At 38.5% G+C, this 26,998-nt stretch overlaps 1 protein-coding gene across 1 annotated transcript in view; it reads left to right on the plus strand.

Annotated features, from left to right (window-relative positions):
* Window positions 1-14,127, plus strand: part of tmprss2.1.L (transmembrane serine protease 2 gene 1 L homeolog) — a 38,332-nt gene extending 24,205 nt beyond the window's left edge. The window contains exons 7-14 of the mRNA XM_018245884.2: window positions 3,516-3,620; window positions 5,107-5,147; window positions 6,019-6,187; window positions 6,987-7,156; window positions 8,312-8,407; window positions 10,798-10,940; window positions 11,296-11,448; window positions 13,721-14,127. Coding sequence (XP_018101373.1) covers window positions 3,516-3,620; window positions 5,107-5,147; window positions 6,019-6,187; window positions 6,987-7,156; window positions 8,312-8,407; window positions 10,798-10,940; window positions 11,296-11,448; window positions 13,721-13,732 — 889 coding nt within the window. The 3' untranslated portion in view covers window positions 13,733-14,127. The remainder of the gene's footprint in view (window positions 1-3,515; window positions 3,621-5,106; window positions 5,148-6,018; window positions 6,188-6,986; window positions 7,157-8,311; window positions 8,408-10,797; window positions 10,941-11,295; window positions 11,449-13,720) is intronic.
* The last annotated feature ends 12,871 nt before the right edge of the window (window positions 14,128-26,998 follow it).

The following is a 26,998-nucleotide window of genomic DNA, read 5'->3' on the forward strand; positions in this document are numbered from 1 at the left end:
TTTGAATTTTTTTTAATTCCGGTACAAATCTACAGTCATAAATATGTAAAAGGCGGACAAGGATACAAGACCATTGCATTTTATTTCTATTAGTAAATTTGTAGAATTTTTGCCAAAATTGTGATGGCAGATATAGTAGATTCATAAACAAGAAAATAATTGAGCTCAATTCAGTATATGTGTTCCACTCCACTGCAAGCTTTAAACACACAAGTGTAATCAAAATCAAAATCAAAAAATTGTGGCGAATGGCTGGACACCAAAAGACAGTAGGTGACCTTTCATTTGCCACTAAGTAACCTAGTTCAGGAAGTGGTAACACCGAAAAAAGTAACAAAGTGTAATTAAAATGTAACTTTTACTATTGTAATTCTAAAAGACACGCTCACTGAGACACACACCCACTAGCCAACCAATCCGTCGGCAGTGCTGGACCGTTTCCATAAAAATGACATGTAGTTTAAAACAAATTGAGCATAAGGTGTGACGGTGGGGTCTCAAAGAGACTTCATTAATTGTTGTGGAATTGAATTAAACTCCTCCATAAGGGGTTTATGGGATCAATCTCGGTGACAACCAATGGCTAGCATGCTTGGACATTGAATCACTATATACAAGCATTCTACATGAGGTTGGCATAACAGCAGTAGAGGAAACCTTAAAACAGAGGGGTCGACAATATAACGACCATAATGCATTTGTGGTAGAACTATTAGAGTATGTACTAAAGCACAATTACTTCACTTTTAATAATAAATCTTACCACCAATAGAGGGGCACAGCAATGGGCAGTAGCTGTGCTCCCTCATATGCCAACTTATATTTGGGATGGTGGGAGCGAAACTTTGTCTTTAATGAAGATTTGATAGAATATACACAAAATATTTCTTTGTGGTTACGCTACATTGACGATGTAGTGGTAATCTGGTCAGGTACCCAAGAAAGCTTCAAAGAATTTGTTGACAAACTCAATACTAACACAATTAATTTGAGGGTAACCTCTGAGATAAACAAAGATACTATCAACTTCTTAGATATAAGAATCTATCGGGGACCTGAAAATGAACTTAAAACAACGGTGTATAGAAAACAGACCTCCACTAATAGTCTATTACACGCTAACAGTCCGCATCCCCGAAGTACCATTAGAGGAATCCCAACTGGCCAATACTTAAGAGTAAGAAGACTGTGTAACACCTTGGAAGATTTCAAAGTGGAGTCCAAAAAACTATATGAAAGATTCAGGGAAAGAGGCTACAGCCATAATTCGCTGAAAAAAGCTTATCAAATAGCATTGGCCAAGGACAAGAATTCACTCCTAGTCCCTCAAAAACAATTGTCTCCCATTAAACAAAAAGAAAACAAACAAATCAGATTGATAGGAGATTTCAGTAGCGAACACAAAGAAATCACCCGAATACTTTCTAAATATTGGCATATCTTGGAACAAGACAGAGATCTAAAACAAATAATCGGAAACAGACCACTGAGAACTTTCAGGAGAAGTAGGAATATTGGAGATCAACTGACACACAGCCACTATAAAACTCCCATGAACACCACATGGCTAACTAATAAAACCAAGGGGTGTTATAAATGTGGTTCCTGTATGGCATGTGCATTCATACAAAAGGCTACCTGTATTACAGGGAGGCTGGATATTGCTAATTTTAAGATAGCACAGTTTATTAACTGCAAAACAGTGGGGGTCATATACGTTACGAAATGTGTCTGTGGGAAAACCTATGTGGGGAAAACCAAGAGGGAATTCAGAAGACGGATTCTCGAACATGTGGGAGATGTAAAAAACAGTCGCAACACAACGGTTGCTACCCACGTTAATGAAGTTCATAATGGAAACACAGGGGTCATGACATTTTTTGGGGTTGAACACTTCCAACCCACTTCTCGGGTGGGTGATATAGATAGAAAATTATTGGAGTGTGAAGCCAAATGGATCTATTGGCTAAACAGCAAAGCTCCGAATGGTCTAGATGAAGGCTTTACCTTCAGTCCATTCCTCTAAGCACTTCATTGGTTCCCGTAATATGGCCCCCATGTGTGTACTTTTCCAATACATCTAATCTCCTACGTCAATGAGATTTTCCTCCGAAGGATAAAAGAATACCCTACTGTTCAGGGTTAAATTTAAGGATGAAAGTCCGTTCCTTCTTAACATATTCTATTTAGAATACTGCCCAAAAATCAACCCCCCCCCCTTTTTAGTGTTGAAACTCTCCTGAATAGCTGGAATATGGGATAATATGTGTGGAAAAAAGGCACCACAAATTAAAAACGGTAGTACAAACAGTATTAGGTGCATTTGAACTTTTATCAATCACCAGCATCTAGCCCATGTCTAAATAGAAGGATGGCTTCCAACTATGGGGGACTGGATCCTGGAGCATATAACATAGGCAAAATGCGCTGCGTTTCTGTGTATTGTAGTCATGACAACCGCGATGTCATATGTCAAATGCGGAGATCACCGCCGCAGCATCGCGTGATCTCAAGCATTCGGCTATTCCAGACTGTGTATTGTTGCCATGACAACCACAATGTCATGTGACCAATGCGGAAGTCACGGCCGCAGCATCGCGAGATCTCAAGTACCCGGTAATTCCCAACTGGCTATTTAAACTGTGCGGAAAGACGCGCTCATTACTTATGCCCCTGACGAAGCCGAAGGTATCGGCGAAACGCGTAGGGCGGGCATAGGTGGACAGTGGAGTGCTTAGCTCCCACGCAGTCCCAACGTAGATAGGCAGGTCTTGCACGGGGGTATCTGCTTGGAAGGGAGGGAGCGGGCGGGTTGTGGCCTCCAGGTATATGGAGGGGTTTAATTCAATTCCACAACAATTAATGAAGTCTCTTTGAGACCCCACCGTCACACCTTATGCTCAATTTGTTTTAAACTGCATGTCATTTTTATGGAAACGGTCCAGCACTGCCGACGGATTGGTTGGCTAGTGGGTGTGTGTCTCAGTGAGCGTGTCTTTTAGAATTACAATAGTAAAAGTTACGTTTTAATTACACTTTGTTACTTTTTTCGGTGTTACCACTTCCTGAACTAGGTTACTTAGTGGCTAATGAAAGGTCACCTACTGTCTTTTGGTGTCCAGCCATTCGCCACAATTTTTTGGTTTTTAGATATAGTAGATTGCTTCAAGAAAGCTTATCTGTAGCAAATCATAAAATTAAAATGTACTGCTTTCATTACTCATTTCTGTTTTTTGCTTTGGAGGTCAGACGATTTTCTTTTCCTTTTTGGGTCAAAGTAGAGTCTTATGAATGTAATTTTTGTGATCAACCAAAACCAAAATAGAAATGATATAACCGAATGGTTGTTTTTGTTACTGATTCTAGCTTCCTCTCTGTGTCTCTCTAATCTAGAGTTTATTATTTTTATTATTAGATCCCGAGCTGAGAATCCAACATCTCCAATTAAATTATGTTCTTCTTTATAGTCATCTAATGTGGGGCACAATGCCTAATTCTCTGCTTTTCCCCTTCAGTTATGTTAAAACTGGATCTGTGAGTGCCACATATGCCGCTGAGGGATATCTCAAGCTCAATACCAGTGTGGTTGATGGAAAGCTACAGAGTAGAGTTTACAGGAGGTATGGAATTCCACTTTCTCTTTCAAGTAACCTGTATCTGTTCTGCAATGACAAGCCTGCAAGTCTACCTCTCATACAGAAGCATTGCATTCATATACTGTACATATAATATATATATATATATATATATATATATATATATATATATATATATATATATATATATATATATATATATATATATATATATATATATTTCGATTTCTGGCCCTTTCTTATCTGTCGGCCTTTATAGGCAGGGTGGCAGCAATATACAACATTGTAAGTAAGAGATTAATTTATTAAGGTGATCATCTATCATTTTTCAAGGCTAGTGGATTCCTATTAAAAATCCAAATGTACAAAATACACATAAATATTATTAATTAACTTAACATATTATATCTCTGGGGCAGAATTATTTCTTATTTTAAATATAGTTTTTTTTTTTTGGCTGTGTAGATACCATAAACAGAACTAGTGGCAGTAGATTTCTACAGATAAAGAAATGCAAATAAAACTTAAAGGCCCTGCCACCTAGTGGACAGTTAATGCATTGAATTTCAGACTTCGTTATACTTATGGAACCTATCTTTGTGGAACTGCAGGAAAAGATGAAGAGCTATTTGCCTGGTCTGGCATACAGGGAGGCACATGTAGAATAGCTACAGGAATAGAAAGGAGGTTCCCTCCTTGCATTTTTGTGAAACATCAGTGAACATCAGAAGTTCTATCTAAGTCTATGACTGCGCCGAATACTGATATTGCAATTCCAAGTAACTAGTCATTGTAGGCAAATTAAACATTTTGTATGGTGTAAAGTTATTTGCCTTAAATGTGACCCTATCTGCACTGCTGCTTCTCACTATTGAAGCAAAGTAGGAAAAATTAAATTGGCTTTTCCTCTTGCCAAGCCTCCATTTATGCAAGGCCTTGCAGGTTTTTTTTTTGCAGGCTTATTAAGTAGCTGACCCGTACTACATTGTTTCAATAAAAAACAGTGAAGGGGACAGAATGGGATAGTGCACTTAAAGAAAAGGCCCCAATGTAAAAACCTAAAAAGGTTATTGTCTCACCAGTAATATGTGGGGCATGGATGCTCACCCCCCAAAACCTACAGCTCGTGGTGGAGGTGGAGGTATACAACCAAAGGAGAGAATGGCAGGCACATAGCCTTGCACATTTCATTCCAATAGGCACTTAATCATACAGCCTAGGATTAAGTGCCTATTGACACAAAACGCATGAGGCTATGTGTTAATTTACTTGTGGCCTAATAAGGTTCTCAGTTCTTTTACAAGCCTGGTTGTGGAATCTGTGAGTGCTTGCCATTTTTTCATTTGACAGAATGGGATAGACCTACACTGCTTTCAATATATATATATATTTACAAATAAAGGAAAGTTGCTTACAATGACATTTTCTTTCATTATACAACCTTTTTTTGGGGTTTACAGACCCTTTAACAACTTACAATTGATTAATTAGCTTTCTTTACCTTTTTAAGCTCCTTCTGCACATCTGGAGTGGTTACCTTACGCTGTATAGGTAAGATACACAGGTTCAGCAAACTTCATTAAGACATTTTCATTAAACCAAGTTCTTTAGAGACAGACATGTCAACTCTCCTACTTTTTTCCCTATCCCTCCCGGCCTGCACCATTCCCCAGGATTTCCCTTTGCATTCAATGTGTGCATACACAGGAAGCATTCAGGGACCTCAGAGGAGCTTGTGTTCATGCTCAGTGATGTCACTTCCAGTGATGATGCATATGTAATGTGTAATGACATCACTTGTGTCGACAAGCCGCAACATCATGAGTCATTGCACAAATATTTCAGTGGCACTATTCCCCTTAATGTTGCATCTATTGGTTGGTCTAACAACTAAACATAGAGGTAGAAGGCGCACACTTGCCAATAGAAAATCAAAAACTAACAAAAGTAAACATAAGCGCGGTGCTAAACCTCCAGGACACTACCCATCTGTAGTTTCCAAAAAATCATGCATGAAAATCAAAAAAGAGGAAAGCACACTCTATAATTAAATGAAAACGATGCTAGATACCCCACATGGCAACAGCATGTCGCCCTACGCGTTTCGACCTATAGAGGTCTTCATCAGGGGCACAAAAATAAAAAAAGGCCTTTTTTTATTTTTGTGCCCCTGATGAAGACCTCTATAGGTCGAAACGCGTAGGGCGACATGCTGTTGCCATGTGGGGTAACTAGCATGCAATAAAATTCGATCTAACAACTAACACCAAGCAAACAGCACAGAGCATTTACTGGTCTCCTGAAAGCAAACATTTGATTGGTTGCTATGGGTTACTAGACCTAGTGAAAGGATTGCATGTGCATTTTCGGTCTATACTCTTTATGCCCCTTGTAACAGTTACATTTATTTGTTCCAATGTAGAATGTGGTTCCTCCACAAAGAATGTGGGGAACAGGATAGTGGGAGGTTCCCAGGCATCACTGGGAGACTGGCCGTGGCAAGTGAGTCTTCAGTTCAATGAGAGACACGTCTGTGGTGGCTCCATAATTACCTCCAACTATATACTCACAGCTGCACACTGCGTGGAGGGGTAAGTACCTGTGTGCGTGTGTGGATACTATCCGCATTACTATCATACACAAAATAAATAAACATACAATGTGGCTCATCCACCCGTATGTGACTCTGCATTGGGCTCAACAAAGCCATGCAATGATCTATACAGTACTTAATAAGTGTTTGTTCTGTTTGGTTAATGTAATTTACAGTCAATACTTATTCATGACCTACCTCTCCCAAAAGTCCTGCAAAATGAAACTATGGGTATTTATAACTACAAATACAGGCAGAATTTTCCTATAAAAGTATAAAGTGGAGCAGAGTTTTTTTTAAAAAAAGATGAGCAATTTACCATGCTTCATCCATGAGGCACCAGATTAATTGCCGCTGTTACAACCTGGTGCAAATCTTTGTGCCTGTTACAAAATGAAGAGTTAGGTGCTTATAAAGAGGCAGCAAGATGGTATCACATGGTGAACTTTCCTTGGGTTAATAAGGAACAGCACACAAGCTGCAATACTCCCTAGTAAACCAAGCCAGGTCATACATGGTTCCCTTGCACCTCAGCATGTTGCATATTATACCTGCTGTGCCATCATCATATGTACTGTCTGCACATTGGCACATCTCTATCCTCTAAGAAACCACAAAGAGGCAGAAGTGCTATAGTTCATGGCACATTGTTGCCCCTAGAGCTGTACATTCTTCCAGAACCCCCAGTGTGTGACCCTTCATGGGACCCATGGTATCCCTACATTAACATCTGTTCTTCACATGTTTTTTTATACATACACCTTCTAACATTCTGTTGTCTTCTCCTTTTCATTTAGAATTTATTCATCTCCGTACTCATGGACGGTTTATGTTGGATCCCTCTACAGAAGCACTGCCGGGATACGATATTCTGTGAAATCCGTGATTGGGCACCAGAACTATGATACAAATACAAAGAACAATGACATTGCCCTCATGAGGTTGAGAAGTTCCATAATATTGTCCCGTAAGTGCGCTCTGTCCAGTAAGGGGATGTACGGTAGCACAACCAGAACTGTGTCAGAACTTTGGGATGTGGGTAGTGTGTAAGAAGGCAAGGTGGTGTGTATAGAATGAGAGTGGTGTATTAGTCAAGGAATCATACAGTGCAAAAAGCAAGCCGGTCAACCCTCCTAGAGTTTTCCGGGAGTCACCCATATTTATACATCAAGGGAACTAAGCAGTGGTTGTGGTTAACCCATAATGGGTTCCCTGAAGATTGTCTCTTCTTGGCTGCTGCGGCAACAGATAGTACCCCTTATATGTATGTACCAACAGTGGGAGTGGCCACATTAATATGCTACAACTTTTTAAAAATTAACTTAGATTCTCAATAGGTTGCTGGTGGTTCTGGGTGTGTGCAGCGGGGCAGTACAAGCTGGAGATGACATAAAGTGAATAGGCAACTCTTTTAGTTAGTATTTGCAGGTAGTTATGTTTGTATTGTTTATCTACTTCCTTACAAAGTGTCATTTACTGTTGTCGAAAGCAAATGTCAGATTGGTTGCTGTGGGTTATACATAGGAAAGTTGATGTCAAAGGCAGACAGTGGTGATGTCAGCCAGAGGTCAATGAATAACAATTCCCAAGTTGCTGCATATGACATTTCCAGCATATTCCCAAGGCACAATACTCCCCAACTGGCATTTAAAGGCTGAGAACTCTGCTTCCTTGCTCAATGCACCTGGTGTTCCCTGGGCCCAACTGTCAACATGTGATACCAAGTGGCCACTCTTCTTTAGGAGCCACATTCTTTTTGGATTTTTTTAAATTCACTTTTGGCTCTGCAGGTCTCCAGTTAGGGATGCAATTAAATGTCAAGGTTGCTGGGGTCACTGACCCTAGTGATCAGGCAGAGGTTTCATCACTGAATCAGAAAGGGCCTGAGGAGAAAAATAAATAATAACAATAATACAATACAAAAAATCTCTGAATGAGTCTGAATGTTGGATGTTTTTGTACATCATTGACTGCCTTATCCTATACATTTATTTTTTGGGGGAAATTTTGCTTTAAACAGCCTTACTTTTGTCCATTCCATCACATACTATATAACAATTTCTCAAATGTCTTTAGAAAAATGTTTGTATTGCATTTTACATTCATTTGTGTTCTTTTACAGCTACAGTCCAACCCGTGTGCCTTCCAAATGCAGGGATGCCTTGGGCGTCTGGACAGTCCTGTTGGACATCTGGATGGGGATCCACCTATGAAGGAGGTGAGATTAAAACTAGATATCTTGACCCTTAATTGATTTTGATTTATTTATTTGAGTAAGGGTTACTTGCCCATTGCCTGGTTGCAGTAGCCAGTTCATTTGGTGACCCTCACCTGCTCAGTGGGCATAACATGGGATAGAATGCTTATTTGCCTTTACTAAGGGGTATCCAAGGGTTATCCAAAAAATCTTATCCAATATGTTCAGCTAATGGAATAAATCGCTTGCTATTTTGTTGTAGCACATATACATGTACATGAACATTTAATTACAAAAAGTCTATGTGGGACATTCACTAAGATTCGTAGTTGCGCCGGCGTCCGCTTCGCCGTGCTTCACCGCACTTCGCCAGGCGTATTTGCGTAAGGTTGGGAAGTTGCGCTAGCGTTAATTCGCCTACTACGCTAGCGATGCTTAATTTGCATACGGCGCCAAATTGAATTTATAATGAAAGTATTCGTAGCAGCACCTGGGAAACCTTCAAAACATCAAATAAAATTTTTATTTTGCCCTACACATGTGCCCACTGTATAGTTAAGGTGCCATGAGTTAGGAAATGTAGGGGGGAAGGAGGGGAGCCCCAAAAAATTTTTTCGATCTTTTTCAGCCTATCACCCATAATAAAGAAAAAAACGCCAGCGTTTTTTGGGACTTAGAAAAATGTTTAACTTTTTGAAGCAATCCCTATCTACTCTATTGCACTTCGCCTGGTCTGAGGTGGCGAAGGAAGTCTGGTAGCGTTCAGACAAATTCGCGCGTCAGTGAATTTGCGTAGTTACGCAGCAAATTCGGCAGGCGTAAGGGTGCGAAGTAACACTAGCGAATTTACGCCAGCGTCCGTTAGTGAATCAGTGAATTAACGAAAATGCGCAACGCTGGCAAACTCACGCTAGCGTTAGGCGCTTCGCCGTTTAGTGAATTTGCCCCTATGTGTGTTTGCCCTTCGGTGGTCTCAGAATTTTTACGTTTAATCCCGACTAACAAATCATGAATGGAATGTCTCCCCATTTAACAGCTGAGTTTGTATAATCATATAATTTATTTGTCCTACAACATCGTCCCTCTTCATTACACCATAATTAGCTGAACCAAAGACATTGGCCCTTAACTATGAACGTTACACAAACCCAATGCCAAGAGGACAAGGCAATCATTAGAATACATATCAGGATATTTTTTAGAACACTTACTTAATAACATGGTTTCACTTTAGGAGGATTTTCTGGGTAGTTAAAGATAAGAAGAATATTGCTTGCAATAATAGGACTGGGGACAATTTTGAATACTATTAAAAAAGATGTGAGAAAAAATTGCAGAACCTGCTAACTTCTCCCAGTGTTGCTATTTTGTTGCTTTATATGATTGGTCTATGGGTCCTATCGGCTCCTAGAGGAGAAGTCCGGACCAAGGAGGAAGCTTCTGGATAAAGTCCAAGTTCAAAGTAACAAAAAAGGATCAGAAGTAATTGTAATCAATCGTAATCAATTTCCAGGCAATAGTTCAAAGGCAGGCAGAAAAGGATCGTGGAAACAGGTTCAGGCAAGAGCCAATAAGGCAATCAGACAATTTAGGAACACCCAGGAATCAAAGTAGCAATTCCTATAATCGGGCATTGAACCAGTGACCTGGAAGTCTTTTTATTTTCAATTTTCGTGCTGGCCGTGTGACGTCATCGTGACAGTATGGGTCATGGGCGCCGCCATCTTTGATGCTCCCGGAGACGGGAGCAACATCGGGCTCTCCTGACAATGGGTATTTAAAAGTAGTGTGTGCCTATTATAATCATGTCCATGGGCTTTGCATCAGGGTGTAACTAACACAGAGTAGGAGGGGCTCAGTGTTGGATAAAGCTTACCAGAAAGCCTGAAACTCTGGGCCCACAATTGGATTTAGCTAATGCCAAGTGGTGTAGGTTTTAACTGTATATAGGCCCAAAGTGGAAATAAGGATAAGATGATGGAAACTGTTATACCCTGGGTGTAAGTAGACCTGGGCCACATGTTGCTCAATAACCCCTTGGATGTTGCTCCTAGTGGCCTCAAAGAAATTGCTTATTTTTGAATTGCAGGCTTGGAGGCAAGTTTTTGTTGCATAAAAACCAGGTGTACTGCCCAAATAAACCTGTATATGCTCCCAGTCCACATAGGGGTTTACCAAATGGCCAATAGCAGCCCTTATTTGGCACCCCATGGACTTTTTGTCATGCTTGAGTTACTCCCCAACTCTTTTTAAAATTAAATAAGGCTCATGGGTAAAAAAGGTTGGAGACCCCCACTTCAGAGGGTCTAGAACCTACATATTAAATGTAACTCATTTATCCAGCCATATTTTCTACACTTCTGGCAACTCTTCAACATTTGCTATCTAATTCCTCTACTTTCCCTCTACAGGCTCATCAAGCTCTGTTCTGAATGCGGCTATGGTTCCCTTGATTGACTCCAACACATGCAACAGACCCGCTGTGTACAATGGAGCCATCACTTCCAATATGATATGTGCAGGCTACCTCAGAGGAGGCACTGACAGCTGCCAGGTAATATACAATAGAAAAGGAGAATTACCTTGTGCAATAAATGCTGAAAAATGTCTGAGTTGCTTAAAGTCTGAGGGGTAATTTAATATTAGGAACACACTTGTTCCAGGACTAGTAACCAATTAGATGGTTGTATTTCAGACATTACACCAAATGCTACCATCTCATTGGTTATTATAGTTTTCTAGTAGTGGTCTAAAAGGTTCCCTCACTCTTAAATCTCTATATAATTTCAATTAAACAACATACCAATAAAGAACTTGAGGCAAGGTTTGTACCCAGTGTCTGCTATAAATAAGGCACACTTGCAGTTACGAGTGGCTGCTTAATTGGCTGATGCTTCTTATATATACAGGGGGACAGCGGAGGTCCCTTGGTCACCAAAACAAACTCCCTCTGGTGGCTCGTTGGTGACACAAGCTGGGGAACTGGTTGCGCCAATGTGAACAAGCCTGGAGTGTACGGGAACATTACAGAGTTTCTGCCATGGATATTCCTACAGATGCAGGTAAAATTACTACATCTTGATCATAGAATGGAAAGCAAACCCTTTTTATAAATAGGGTTATATTGATTTTAAATTTTTGTAGGGGGTACATTAAAACCTGATGACATCAGCTTATCTGCTTAAACAGCCTTATAACAATTAGCAGGTGAGTTGGGTAACATTTAAGGTGGCCATAGACTATAAGAGCTTCTCATTTGTTAAGGTTGCCAAACGAGAGGATCTTTCCCCGATATGCCCACCAAAGGCAGGGCATTAATGTGCTAATCCGTTCATTCAGCCCTAGGGCCAAATGATCAGATTACAGTAAAGGGAATAGGCACTGATGGGACGAGGACCGCATCAACTAGCCAATGTGGTTCTCAATTGCAGGGGAAAATCAAACCAGCCCCATCGGTATATGGCCAATTTTTGGCTAAATATTGGTCAGGGAGTTGTTTGAGATTTCTTTTGGTGTCAAGATCACAGCCCATAGACCTTATTGTCTATAGGCTTCATTGGAATCTAATCATAGAGAGGTAAAGTCCTATGTGATTGATAAACTCAGCCCCTTAGCTTAGTGACTCTTTAGGAAAATAAATTAAAATGAAATTGTTCTACATAATGTGTAGAACTATGTATCAACAAATAAGTTGAATAAATGTACAGTACAAGATATTTTTTTGATATCACAGTAGAGTGTATGTAACTTTATGTGTTCATAATCCTTGAAAGATTACAATAAAAATAAAAGAAACACAAACATAAAACCTTATTGCTAAATAGGGAATGTATCAATGATACCATGTTGAACATTTCACCTTCATGACTAGTGAGACAAAACGAAAGAGAACAGGGGAGCACTCACAGACCCGTTGATGTATATCCGCTGTGCTGCTACGTGAGAAACGCTCCCGATGTGTACAGCCTCCAACAAATTCTTGCAAACACGGAGCACCAGCAAATTTAAAACATCCATTTATTTGAAAACCATTAAAATGTGAAGACAGAGCGTAATAAGCTCAATAGCTTTGACGCGTTTCGTGGATAAACCACTTCCTCAAAAAGCCACCTTCATGACTAGGCATGGTGGGTACAGCCAAAAGATAACCAAAAACGGAATCCAAACACACATAATCCAAATTCTGCTAATTCTAGCCAATAACTTGGCAAAATTACAATTGGTTCTTTGGGGCAAATTCACTAAGATGCAAAGTTGCGCACAGGGGTAGCGTAAGGTTGCGAAGTTGCGCTAGCGTTGATTCGCAATATAAAGCGAAGTTACGCTAGCGAAGGCTAATTTGCATCCGGCGCGAAATTCAAATTTCAATGGAGGAACACGTATCTGCACTACAAATGCCTAGAAAACCTTCAAATCTGCAAATAAAATTTTTATTTTGCCCTACACATGTGCCCACTGTCTAGGTAAGTTGCCATGAGTCAGGAAATGTAGGGGGGAGGAAGGGGAGCCCCAAAAATTTTTCGATCTTTTTCAGCCTATCAGCCATCATGTAGAAAACACGCCAGTGTTTTTTTGGGACTTAGAAAAAAAATTGACTTTTTTTTAAACAATCCCTATCTACTCTATTGCGCTTCGCCAGGTCTGAGGTGGCGAAGGAAGTCTAGCGTAAAAGGTAGCGTTCAGTACACTGCGCAAGTTAGTGAATTTGCGTAGTTTCGTCGCTAGCGAAACTTCGCCTGGCGTAAGGTTGCAAAGTAACACTAGCGAAACTACGCCAGCGTTCGTTAGTGAATTTGCGCAGTAGCGAAAATGCCAAACGCTAGTGAATTAACGCTAGCGTTCGGCGCTTCGCATCTTAGTGAATTTGCCCCTTTGAATCAAATACCACCAGACTCTGATCATGCAGGTTGGCAAAGTGACATCTTATTCTATGGGCTAAGAAATGGGGTCAAAGTTGTGCCCTTCGAAGTCCATCGACTACTACTGTTCTTGCTCTAAGCAGTGAGCCCCAACCAGTGGCTTGCGAGCAACATGTTGCTCTCCAACCCCTTGGAAGTTGCTCCCAGTGGCCTCAAAGCAGCTGCTTATTTTTGAATTTCTGGCTTGAAGGCAAGTTTTGGTTGTACAAAAACCAGGTGCACTGCCACAGAGAATCTTGTAGGCCGCAAGTCCACATAGGGGCTACCAATTGCCAATAACATTCCATATTTCACACCCCTAGGAACTTCTGCCGTGATTATGTTGCTTTCCAATTTATTTTACATTTAAGTGTGGCTCACGGGTAGAAAAAGTTGGGGACCCCTGTAACATGTTCTGCTCTTTTTTTTTTTGCAGACCTACGGATAAAGAAGAACCTCAGAACGGTGGAAAAAAAGAAAAGACTTTATATGTATTGACCTTAGTTTTATTATTTTTTAATGCTTTTCCCAGTAGAGGACATCAGAAGAAGAACTTATTGTATTTTTTAAATAGTGTTCCCTTTTTCTGTGTTTTTTCTTTTCATTCATGAGGAAGATCTGCAGCTGATCACTCATCAGCAATGTCACTCTTGTGCTCCTGTGCAATGATAGTCTATATTACAATTGTACATTGCTGCCAACACACGTTCACCCTCAACGTATTCAAGTATTTTGATATCTCTTGGTGATGTTATGGCTGTTCAAGCAGTCTTGCGATTTCTCAGGGAAAGCACTGCTACTTTATTTTTTTTAATCGTTCACTTGTAAATAATTGTAAATATTGTTCATGTCTGGTTTTATTTTTTTTATCTTTCTTTTCTTAAAGGGGTTGTTCACCTTTAAATTAACTATCAGTATGATGTAGAAAGTGATATTCTGAGACAATCTGCCATTGGTTTTCATTTTTTTTTTTTTTTAGTTATTTAGCTTTTTATTCAGCAGCTCTCCAGTTTGCAATTGACCCTAACAACCTTGCATTGATTTGAATAAGAGTCTGGAATATGAATAGAAAAGGACCTGAAGAAATAAAAGGGCCTGACAAAGAAAAAGTAGCAAATACAATAAATCTGTAGCCTTACAGAACATTTGTTTTTAGATGAGGGTCAGTGACCCCCCATTTGAAAGCTATAAAGAGTCAGAAGAAGAAGGCAAATAATTAAAAAACTATAAAAAACAAAACATGAAGGCCAATTGAAAAGTTGCATTGAACTGGCCATTCTATAAAGTACTAAAAGTTAACCTAAAGGTGAACCATCCATTTAAGCCTCACATAACGATGAAAGGACTAATTTTAAAATGATAGGGGTATAAATGGACAAACAATGTAAATGCAATGCCCGGATTTCCATTCATCTGTACGAGCGTTGTGAACCAAACTGGCCGATGTACCTACTTGGTGCAGAAGATGCAGGTCACTGACCTTGTACCACCTACATTGCATCTACTGCCTTTCTGTGACCTCCAGTGCAATTACTGGCTCAACTCGCACCTTAATTATATCCCAAAAAATGTTTACCTTGATTGCACTGGAATTCTGGGAAAGAATATTATATTTTGGGCAAATAAAAGAGAATAAAGCTTTTATTTGCACTTTGTAAAAGTAAAAGAGCCCTTTGGTCTATCATCTTGTTACTGCACGTGTGGCTGCTGTATCGCCTCCCACATAAAACAAAACTATGCAACCAACAATTTAAAGCATCATTCTACCCACGTTCTGGGTTTCTACTCTACCCTGTCCAGACACCTCATCTAAAGGAAAAAGAAGATAGTATAACCGAGGGTGCAACATATACTTCAAGCCCTGTATCTGTATCTTTTTCTTTTAAAAATGCATTGGCCTGGGGTCCGTTTCTTCTCAGTGCTACAATACTCTTCCAGCATTCTTCCCTACCACCTACACTTGCAAATAATTTCTGTACCACTTAAGGGCTGGCCCAGGGTTGCACAGAAGAGCTTGTCGGTGCAGCACTGAGAAGAAAAATATCCTAGGTCAGTGCATTTTTGGAAGAAGAGGAGCATCAATGCAAGGTCTAAAGTAGAGACTAGAATAACGGGGGTGTGGGGGCTTGGGTGCCAAACAACTTTGTGCCCCACAGGGATTCTACCTTTATTTGTCCTTAAAGCCCCAGTTAAAGAACTATGTAGAGGCAAGTAGCTTACAAGTCAAACCTTGAAGGTGAGTAGTAGATCGACGTGATCGACTGGTAGATATGGGAATTTTTATTTCAGCCTTAAAATATGATTTTATGTGGGCTTTGCTTCCCCATCTACCTCAATTTTAATAATAATAATCTTATCTGTAGTATAATGGACTTCCAGGGCCCCCAAATTGAGGAGAAGTATTTCAATCAGAGATGGTCAACCTGTATATTTTTAAGAGCAGGTTGTCCACTCTGAATTAAATACACAATTAGTTATTATACAATGTAAATACAGGTAATATGATAACGATATGTATAGATAATGTAAGTTTGCACATTCTGAATCTGAAAAGTCCAGGGCAAGACTCCATGTGGCAAGTGGGGTTTTTGAGCACAGTGAACATCTAGTACTGTAATATCATAGTGGAAAGTGAAGCCATACTACTGATCCTCAACCTACTTGATTCTGTGCATAGATTTATTTTAAACAATCACCCCTTCCTGGTCATTACTGTCTTCACCATGCCTCTCTGTGTTGCCTTCCATCTCATATCGGCTAAACACACACAAGGAACCAACAAAGGGTGATGATCTGCAGGGATAAGGGTTGTCTTTTCACTTTTACCGTATAGCAGTAACAAGCTCTGGGCTGGCATAGTAAAGAAACTGAGTAGGTTTTATCCTTTGTAGTCTAATATATTTCTAGAATTAATTTGCCTAATATTGACATATTTAATACCTGTGGTATATTTGCTGTTAAGTTTTAATTCTCTGCGGTGTGCAATGCCAATAATGAATCCTTCCAGTGGCGTAACTAGAGTGTGCTGGGCCCCCCTGCAAAACAGTGCACTCTGATCCCCATCCTCCAGCCCACTTCCTGCCTCCACCCACTCCACAACCAGACCCCACCTACTCCCCACCCTGCCTCCACCCACTCCCCGCCCCATCCTGCCTACTTCTCAGCTCCATGCTGACTTGCGTTCCAATACCCCAGCTGCAGGTAAGAGAGCTGCTGGGGAAGTTGTTAGCTATAGAGGAAGCAGACACTGTTCCCTGGGCCCTCCTGCGACTGGGGGGTCTGCTTCCTCTATAGTTATGGCACTTAATCCTTTGTTTAACTGTTTATTGTCACTTCCAATGCAAACACACTCACGTGCACACCCGAGCCCTATGAAGTAATAGACCCGGTGCTCGGACCCTAGGAAGTCGGCACTTCCGCAATACGACAGGAACGAGGAAAACAGGTACCGGCACACAGGTGCGATTCAAGTAGGGGACTTAACCCTTACGTGTTTATTAAGTCGACACAACGTTTCGGGGGCAACTCCCCCTTCGTCAGGTGATTCACCTGACGAAGGGGGAGTTGCCCCCGAAACGTTGTGTCGACTTAATAAACACGTAAGGGTTAAGTCCCCTACTTGAATCGCACCTGTGTGCCGGTACCTGTTTTCCTCGTTCCTGTCGTATTGTCACTTCCAAGCCAGGTCACCACATTCAAGGACTTGGGTAGTGATGGGCAAATTTGTCCCAATTTCCCCTAAAATTCACGAAACAGATGGATGGATGGATTCCTTCCATTTGTGATAGGGACCTCTGCCATTGACTTATACAGGACCTTGACAGGTCTGAGATGGTGGATTTTTGGATCCTGGCTTTTTGCAGCTATTGAGGTATAATAAATCTCGAAAAAATTGGCAACTGTTTGCTGAAACATACTGTAAAACATCCCTCAACTAAATCTGCATCCCACTGCTCCAATATACAGATCCTGATCCTGATTTAATATATCTTACATCAGACATCAATGGACGTGATTATTGCACTCCATTCATGAGACTGAAAATCATTAAACCCAGGAGAGTTTCTAATTAGAATTGATTTATTCAGTGTGCCTCTACTTTTTGCATCATATTTGTACCCTTGTGAGATTTTGCATGATGTGGGGTCCTAGAAAACTTTGTTCTGCTCATACAAATGAAAACATTTAGAATGGATCTTGATTTCAATTTTTTTAAGACTGTGCTAAATGTTAGCAGATTTAAAGCATGTGGCTCAAGACTCAAAATACGATATAAATGTTCCACTGTGTTGACCTTGTATAATGTGGTTCTGAATCAGGGTTACACAAAGATATACTTAATATCACTACAATTGCTTGAAAACCATTTCCATGTTCTGTTTAGTGCCAAATGTTTTTGATCTTCTGGATCAAGTCATTTTAATAATGATATTTATGAGAAGCTCAAAGCAAAAACCCTCACTTTTACATCTTGTCCTTAAATAAATGTTCAGTTGGACATTCTTCTTGGATATTTGTGTATTTTATTTGAAGAGATGATAGTACCCCATTAGGACTTGCATTTCCACTCTCCCAGACCAAAGCTCAGAGGCTGCTGGAAATTTGGTGGACCGAGGGACAACTCAATGACTTTATCAACAACACGATATTATCATCATCATTGTGTGGAGTTGTATTTTCTCACTTTATTCGTGATACATGGGCTGCACCAGAGAAATGTTATTAATTTGACCAGTTACAGAACTATTATTTGATACTTTTTAGTTCTAGCTGACCAATCTGTGTGACCATCAGTAAGGGGCCAAAGAGTTTAGATATATTATTATATTATACAGGTATGGGATTCATTATCCAGAAACCCATTATCCGGAATGTTCCGAATTACCGAAAAGGTCGTCTCCCATAGACTCCATTTTATACAAATAATCCAAATTTTCAAAAATATTACCTTTTTCTCTTTAATAATAAACCAGTATCTTGTACTTGATCCCAAGTAAGATATAATTAATCTTTATTGGAAGAAGAACCAGCCTATTGTTTATGCCTATGTTTACATTATTTTCTAGTAGATTTAAGGAATGAAGATCCAAATTACGAAAATATCCATTACCCTGAAAGCCCTAGGTCCCGAGCATTCTGGATAACAGGTCCCATACCTGTATATAATATATATATATATATATATATATATATATATATATATATATATATATATATATATTATATATATATATATATATTAAAGGAGAAGGAAAGCTATGGAGGCATTTTATTACCAATAGATTAGCTGCAATAGTGCAAGATAGAATGCTATATTTATTCTCTGGGCTCAGATTACAGCAGAGAAGGGAGGGGGGGATACTGAGCAAACTGAGCATGCTCAAGCTCTAGCCCTGGAGGTTTAAGCTGAAAACAGGAAGTCTGATACAGAAGCCCATGTGTACACAATAGAAGGAAAGAAATACTCTGTTTCTTTTGACAGGGTTTACTGGTGTATTTATATAGACGTTTCTGATATGGCTTACTTGGTTTTAACTTTTCCTTCTCCTTTAAATGTATTTAACCATAATTTTACACCATCCCAGATATGTATGGTCATTTACAACTGCACTATTGTACCCCTTAGTGCTCTTGCACCTATGCCCGGGCTTGTCGTAAATGATCCCTATGAAATAAACTATTCAAGTCAATTAAGAAAACTCAAGAAAACAATGGTGTAAGAAGAGAGTATGAGGAGTAAGAAGCACTGATGTAATCACCATTTTCTATACATAATTTTCCAAGGTTTCTTCTTATGACACAGGAATTTATACCAGGTTATGCCTAAAAGCAATACACAGCTGGATAAAAGCTCTGGATTGTATATGGTGACATTTGGCATGCAGGTGGCCAAGTTGTGTATCATCGATCCTTGCTTTGATAAAATACTAAAATAGATTGATAAGTAGACACTGTAAAATATGTCTAGACTCTCTAACAAGTGATCTGAACCTGAAGCAAGTTTCTGATGCTTTAGGTTCTCTGTTCTTAAAGATTAGAGGACACCTAGAGGTGTTTTGTCCACAATTGGCCTGAAATAGTTTTTTAAACTTATAAGAAACCAAACCTGGCTATGGTGAGAAGGGCTAAAAGGAGCCAAAAAGCCCTTCACTAGCAATTTACATGCAAAGTGAAGCCTTCTGAAATCAGAAGATATTTACTTGCCTCATGCCATACACACAGCACTGCCTCCGCCCATGACAACACCAAATGGCCCATTTATTAAACCTGGTTGAGGTTTTGAGGGAGAAAACTCGAATTTTTCGTGGAAAAAAACCTTAAAGCTGAATCAGAAAAAACTCCATCTCAAACCTGTCGAGGTCACGTAGAAGTCAATGGCAGATGTTCATGAAGTTGTTTCTTGACATTGTGGATAATCAGAAAAAGAAGCGTTTTCATAGCGAAAATTCAATAAAATTGAGTTTCCGGAGCTTCAGTCATACGATACGAATTGACTCTCGATTTTGTTGTGATGTTTTATCGCTCTGATTTTTGCCAGAAAAATGATTGATAAATGAGTTCAATTTGTGGAAGGAAGTTTGATCAGATTTTTTCATAAAATGAAAATGAGATAAATATGAATATGAGATACATTTTAGTTTTAGCACATCGTCCTCGCTGTCATCATATGCTAGTTAAACCAGAGAGAGTCAAAATAATTGAGGAGAGTTGATGTAGGGTAGCTTTAATTCTTCTGGGGGCACTTGCACTCATTAGAAGAAAGATTACATTATTCATGATTAATACATTATATTAGTCTTTGAGTGTTTTACGTAATATTTTGGAGTTTTTAGGCACACTATAAGCATGTATAAGCATGTGGTTGCTATACACTCTTGACTGCATACATTGGTTTAGTTTGTCATCATTACAGCAATGACCAGTCTCTTCCAGAGCCAGACTGATGGTGGGTCATTAAAGGGGGTTGTTCATCTTTAAATTAACTTTTTTGGGGCAGATTTATCAAGGGTCAAATTGAAAATTAGAATTTTTAGATTCGAATTTCAAGTTTATTTTAGTGTAATTCGACTAGGGAAGAGTCCAAATTCAATTCAAGTTTAAAAACAATTTGAATTTCGAAATTCGAAATTTATTATGTACTTAAAGAATTTGATTTCGACTATTTGCCATCTAAAACCTGCTGAATTGGTTTTTAGCCTATGGGGGACCTTTTACAATCAATTTGGAGTCGTTTGGTAAATTTTTTTTTTTAACTCAAATCAAATTTGATTAGAATTTGATTAGAGTTTGTAGGTCGATCCTATTCACCCGAATTTAATTTTTTTTTAATTTTTTAATAAATTTTGATTGGTCGTTTTTTTTTTTGAGTTTATGGGAGTTTATGGGAGTATATGCCCCTTAGTATGGTGTATAGAGTGATATTCTAAGGCAATTTGTAATTGGTTTTCATTTTTTATTATTTTTGTTTTTTGAGTTATTTAGCTTTTTATTCAGCAGCTCTCCAGTTTGCAATATCAGCCATCTGGTTGCTAGGGTCCAAATTACCCTAGCAACCATGCATTGATTTGAATAAGAGACTGAAATATGAATAGGAGAGGCTTGAAGAGTGTTAAAAAGTAGTAATAACAATAAACGTGTAGCCTTACAGAGCTCTGCCTGCTGTCAGACCACATACACACTGTAGTATTTATCCTTCATGGAGCAGACTAGGAGCTGAGGGTGGCGCTGAATAAATCTGCGCTAACCATTTCTTTATGTCTTCAATTAAATCGATGTTTTGGATTGGGTTTTATTCCACCATAGACTTGTATAGATGATACATGTTACATTTTCTTTTACAATTGAAAGTTTATTGGAAGCAGTAAACATGTCATGATGAAATGCTATCACTCTATTCACTATTCACAACATCTGAAACATACATTACATTTTACATAAATTACATATTAAATTGGCCCTATAGTAGTTCTGAACCAATGGCAGCATTGGATTTCTAATATACAGATACTCTTGGTAAGTGCATGGCATGATTCTAAATGCAGGGAGTCATTTACTACATGCAACTGCATGTAGAGGAACTGCCGCAGATCTCCTCTATGTCTGCCCATGAATACAGTGCTGCCTGTGTTGTATTCATGAGTGGTGAGTGGTGGCGGGGAGAGACAAAAGCCCTCACTCTACCAATCACCAATTTGTGCATAATCCAATCTAACCCCAGACACAAGTGTTTTTTAAGTGAGCGTTGTGGGCCATGTCTTTGCACCTTTTAGTGCCCTTTCCTTTGAGTAAATGACCCCTAGAATCTCAGGCTCAAATTTTTGCAAGATAGGAGTATTCAACTATCAGTCAGAATTTAGTACAATAGAATAGTCCAAAAGCAGTACAAAACACAAGCACTCTCTGCATGCTGAAATGTCAGTTCTAAGTGGCGTTATTTTATATAAATCTCCTTTATTATTTTACATGAATCGCACCACCACCAATTTATTATGAAAAAAAAAGATATGGCTCATCCCCAAGTTGTGTTCTCTTTTCCTAGTATTCGTATTGGAACAACCACCATCCTAACAGAAAGGATATAAATAAACTGTGGGAGTCCAGATGGGCCGGTCTTATCCGAATGTATTATATGTATTTGATCTGGCTGAAAATAAATAAAATCTCATCAGTTTTCAAGAAGTGATAAATCAAATACATTTAGGGGCATATTTATCAAGGGTCAAATTTAGAGTTTAGAAATGCCAAAAAAATAAAAAGACCAATCGAAATTTATTTTTTAATTTTATTTTTTAAGTGAATAGGTTCGACCAGCAAACTTGAATCGAATTTGAATCGATCTGTTTTTTCACCAAAAAAATTAAAATATATATATATTTTTTAAAAGTCCACCAAACAACTGCAAATTGATTGTAGGAGGTCCTCTATAGGCTAAAACACCAATTCGGCAGGTTTTAGATGGCGAATAATCGAATTTGAATTCTTAAAGGGACAGTACATGTTAAATTTAAAATTTCAATTTTTTTTTAAAACTTGTATCGAATTTGGACTATTCCCTAGTCAAACTAATCTAAAATAAACTTGAATTTTTCAATTTGACCCTTAATAAAGCTGCATCTTAATGTTTCTAGTTGTTCCACATCTAGAAGATGTAAGGCCTTAATTAACATTAAATAAACACACATTTGAAATTAAATTTTCTGAAAAGAAAGTGGAAACACAAGGGTAATACTAGATTGAAATTGAACAATAGGAGTGGTCCATCACTTAGAAATATTGCTGTCTCTGATATGCATATGTAAGTGTTAGCTCCCAGGCCTCGTCATCATCTTTCTTAGAAAAAAGCCCCAACATGGAATCCGTGGGGGGAAGTGTAACTTTAAGAATTTGAGGACGGGGGCTTCCAATTACAGACAACATCAGACCTATTCCCGAATGAGATGGGGGCACAACAAGAAGAAAAAACATATGAAGAACGTGCCCAACAATTGAGTGTGATTAACCTCTCAAAGTATGTTCTATCTGATGTGCAAAGGTCAGTATTGGAGAAGGGGGTTTCCTTCTCTCCAGCTAATTGTTTCAATAGATTTGGGTTTGTAAAAGATGTATTTCTTTGAGAGGCAGATTTATTAAGGTTAGAATGGTAAATTTGAATTAGAATTTTAAAGTTGGATTTTTGGTCAAAAAATCCAAACTCGAATTCAAGATTCATCATACCTTGACCCCTGGGAACAATTTGAATTTAATAGTATGCCACCTAAAACCTGCCGAGTTCATGTAGAAGTCAATGGCAGAGGTCATTTGAAGACGTTAATAGCCTTCTAGACATTCAAGGTTTTTCAGAGAAAAGAATTGAATCGACTTCCAGGTTGAGTTTTTGGGTCGGTAATATTCGTTCTAGTTTTAGACAAAGTGTTTTCTTTAATAAGATACCATTCAAGTTTTGAGATCATTCAAAGTTGACCCTTTATAAATCATTATGATCATTATCACTTGACCCTTGATAAATCTGACATTATTACACAAACATTTTAATAAACCTATTCCTTGATCTCCCAATTCCCCCACTTTCTCCTCCTTTCAATTTATCTCCCATTTTTTCTCTTTCTTTTTTTCACCTTTATCTTCCTCTTCAACTCTATAGTATTTATACGCTTATCTTCCCATTTCTATAATCAGCAGAGGTACAGTGGCTGCTTATGAACAGATTTCATACATATCTTAGGAGACAGTTCAACAGACTAAGAGGCCCATTTATTAAAATTCAAGCTTTTTGAAACCTCGATTAAGCTCATTTTATCTACAACCACAAATGCCATGAAAGTTATCCAAAAAGATCCAAATAAAAAAAAAAGCTGAACGATGCACTAAAAAATACATAACCTCTAACAATTTGAGTTTTTTGACAATTACTAGCGGAAAAAAAAATCTGAAAACCTCTAAAAGTCTGAATGGCTAAAAAAAAGTAGGATCAGTGCAGCTGCCCCTGACATCTACAGGACCTTAAGTGCGTTTACTTTGCAAATTATTTCATGGTTTTTACACTTAATGAATCTCAAATGTTTATAGTTTTAGAAAAATTGAAAAAAAATAAAACACATTTTTAGAGAAAAAATACAGTTTGTTAAAAAAATCGGCTCCTAAAATGCAATTACCCAACTGGATCACAGTCAGTCTGTAAATTGTATTGACCAGTCTTCTTCTTGGCACATAGACCTGACATCAGCATATTGGAAAGTGAGTCCTCTTTTCATTTGCACTTTCAACACTATCTAATACAGGTATGGGATCCGTTATCCAGTAAAACTGTTATCCAGAAAGCTCCAGATTACAGAATAATGGAATGGCTGATTCCATTTTATCCAAAAAATCGATTTTTTTTTTTAAATGATTTAATGTTCCTCTGTAATAATAAAACAGTCCCTTGTACTTGATCCCAACTAAGATATAATTAATCCTGATTGGAAGCAAAACCAGCCTATTGGGTTTATTTAGGGGAGGATTTATCAAAGGTCGAGGTAAATTTTCGAATTGAAAAATTTGAATTTCGAGCTATTTTTGTGTACTTCGACTAGGGAATAGTCCAAATTCGATTTGAATTTGCAAAAAATGTATCATGTACTGTCTCTTTAAAAATTTGACTTTAACCATTCGGCATCTAAAACCTGCCGAATTGCTGTTTTAGCCTATGGGGGACCTCCTAGAAACTATTTGGAGTCAACTTTGAAAAAGTTTTTTTGGGAAAAGCTTTGAATCAAATTTGATCGAATGCGCTATTCCTTCGATTCGAACGATTCCAATTCAGCTGAACATGGAGCTATGCGATTGAAAACTGACCTATTTGAACCAAAAAAAACTTCAACTTAATTTCGGTTGGTCTTTTTGAATTAGAATTTCGAAGTTTTTTCAATTCGAAATTCGAAACCTTGATAAATATGCCCCTTAATGTTTACATGATATTCTAGTAGACTTAAGGTATGAAGATCCAAATTGTGGAAAGATCTATTATCTGGACAAGCCTCAGGTCCTGAACATTCTGGATAACAGGTTTCTTACCTGTATTCACAAATATCAGAAAATCAGAAGCTGAACTTTATTCCTATACAAATGTTATATATTATACTTGTGCAATGCATGGAACCTTAAATATGTCTATAAATGGTGTTATCAATTGTGCTAGTATTTGCTAGCGTTTGATGGCAGATAGTTAAAGAAAAGTGTGGCTCATTTATTAACACTGAATTTGCACATGTAACCCATAGAAACTCAACCAATCAGTAATTAGCTTGTTTCAGCCATCTGCAGGTAGAACAATGAAAGCAGTAACATAACGTAACAGCCGTGCCCCCTTCCAAAACCAATTTGCACAGCAGATTTGCTATCTCTCAAATCGCCAGTGGACCCTGGTGTAGTTGCACCTTCTGCACCCCCGGTAGTTCCAGGCACTGAATGAAAGCAAAAATTTTATGCCACAGGTTACTGCCCAGGTACAAATTTGCCCAGTGTTTATAAATAACCTTTTGGCACTGCCACTTGCACTTTGCAATTTACCTGTTAATGGATGAGTTCTATTTCTGCGCAATTCCTTTGGATCAGGCAAGTACAACACACATAGTATATACAGTAAATATATATAAGGTTTCTCTTACCAAAATACAAGCCGACTCCTAAACCAACACCTATTATCACTTTAATAACAACAACGGCAGTAATGACACAAATCTTCTTTCCTTAAAAAAATTAAAAAACAGTCATTGTTAATGTTGAGCAAGGGTGCAACAGTGAGATTTGGGTAGGGTTCAGCAGTAATATTGGAGCTAGCAAAACTTTCATTGGTCTTGTCTAAAAAGTCAACTAAAACCTCCTAGGTCACTGCTGTTGCTGGGCAGAATTATGGCACTTTCAGAAGAATTATTGGTTGGCAGTAGATCTTAAACAAGAACAACTGAACCATAAACAAAGAATGTACATGTAGGGGATCCTGTTATCCAGAAAGGTCCAAATTACAGGATGGCCATCTCCCATTGAGCACATTTTAAGTACATTTGGAAATTTCCTTTTTACTTGATCCCATCCAAGATACAACTAATCCTTATTGGAGGTAAAACAATCTTAATGGGTGTTTTAAAATGTTTAAATGATTATTATTTAGTCCAATTAAGGTATGGAGATCTGTATTTTCTTTTGTACACAGAGATAACTTAATTATTCTCAACAGATATCAGAGTGGAGGTAAATGGCCATTCCTTCAGTAGATCAGTCTCACCACAGGTGTCAGTGCCAGAATATTGGATATTCAGTGGTGTCTCCTAAGGGAACATACTCTACCTCTAATGGGTATTTTCTGGGAAACTAACCCCACATACACATGAATATATTGTATCTAACATTTCAGTCCTATTTGGAAGTTTTCTTATATATATACATCTCCATCGTTGACTAGAGATTTCTACGGTGTGATTATTTGCTAAACACAGCTACAGTGGACAAATAAATTAATTATATCAGAATGAAGGAGAGAAATCTGGTAGCATGCTATACCTCAAATTCGCTAACATCTAATCTAATCTAAGAAATTCCCCTCCATTTTTTTTCTAAGGAAACAACTAGATCATACATTCCTACTATTCCTATAACCTTCACTAGATCAAAGATCTCCAAAATACCATGTAAGAAGATACTCAACCTTTTTTAGCCCAACAGCACCTAATGTTGTCACATCATCCCTTTACAAGAAGATAACATGAATTATGCCAACATTGCGACATAGCTTTATTAAATCCAAATAATAACTGCTAGGTAGGGATGGGCGAATTTGACCTGTTTCGTTTCGCCGGCGAAATGGCGTTGACGCCCATTGTAGTCTATGGGCAGCAAAATAATTTTGTCACACAGCAAAATTTTTTTGACGCATGACGCCATACAAGTCTATGGGTGTCATTTTTGCGGCGAAACAAGCCGAAAAAATTCACCTATCCCTACCGCTAGGTCATGTGGTTCAACTTACAATAAGGGGGGTTGTGGGAGCACTGAAAGACTAAGTTAAAACATGTTTAAGCACAATGAAAGTGCTACTGATTTGGCCAATTAATCTATGCACATTCCCTGGTCCCCTGTCTCATAAGTAATTCAGTATAAATGCAAGTGTATGTGTTTACAAAAACAGGGGTTTTTAGTTACAAAGTTATGATCATAAAATTGATAAGCCACTTATCTT

This window comes from Xenopus laevis, chromosome 2L, assembly GCF_017654675.1.
Source record: "Xenopus laevis strain J_2021 chromosome 2L, Xenopus_laevis_v10.1, whole genome shotgun sequence".
In the NCBI taxonomy this organism is placed as follows: Eukaryota; Metazoa; Chordata; class Amphibia; order Anura; family Pipidae; genus Xenopus; species Xenopus laevis.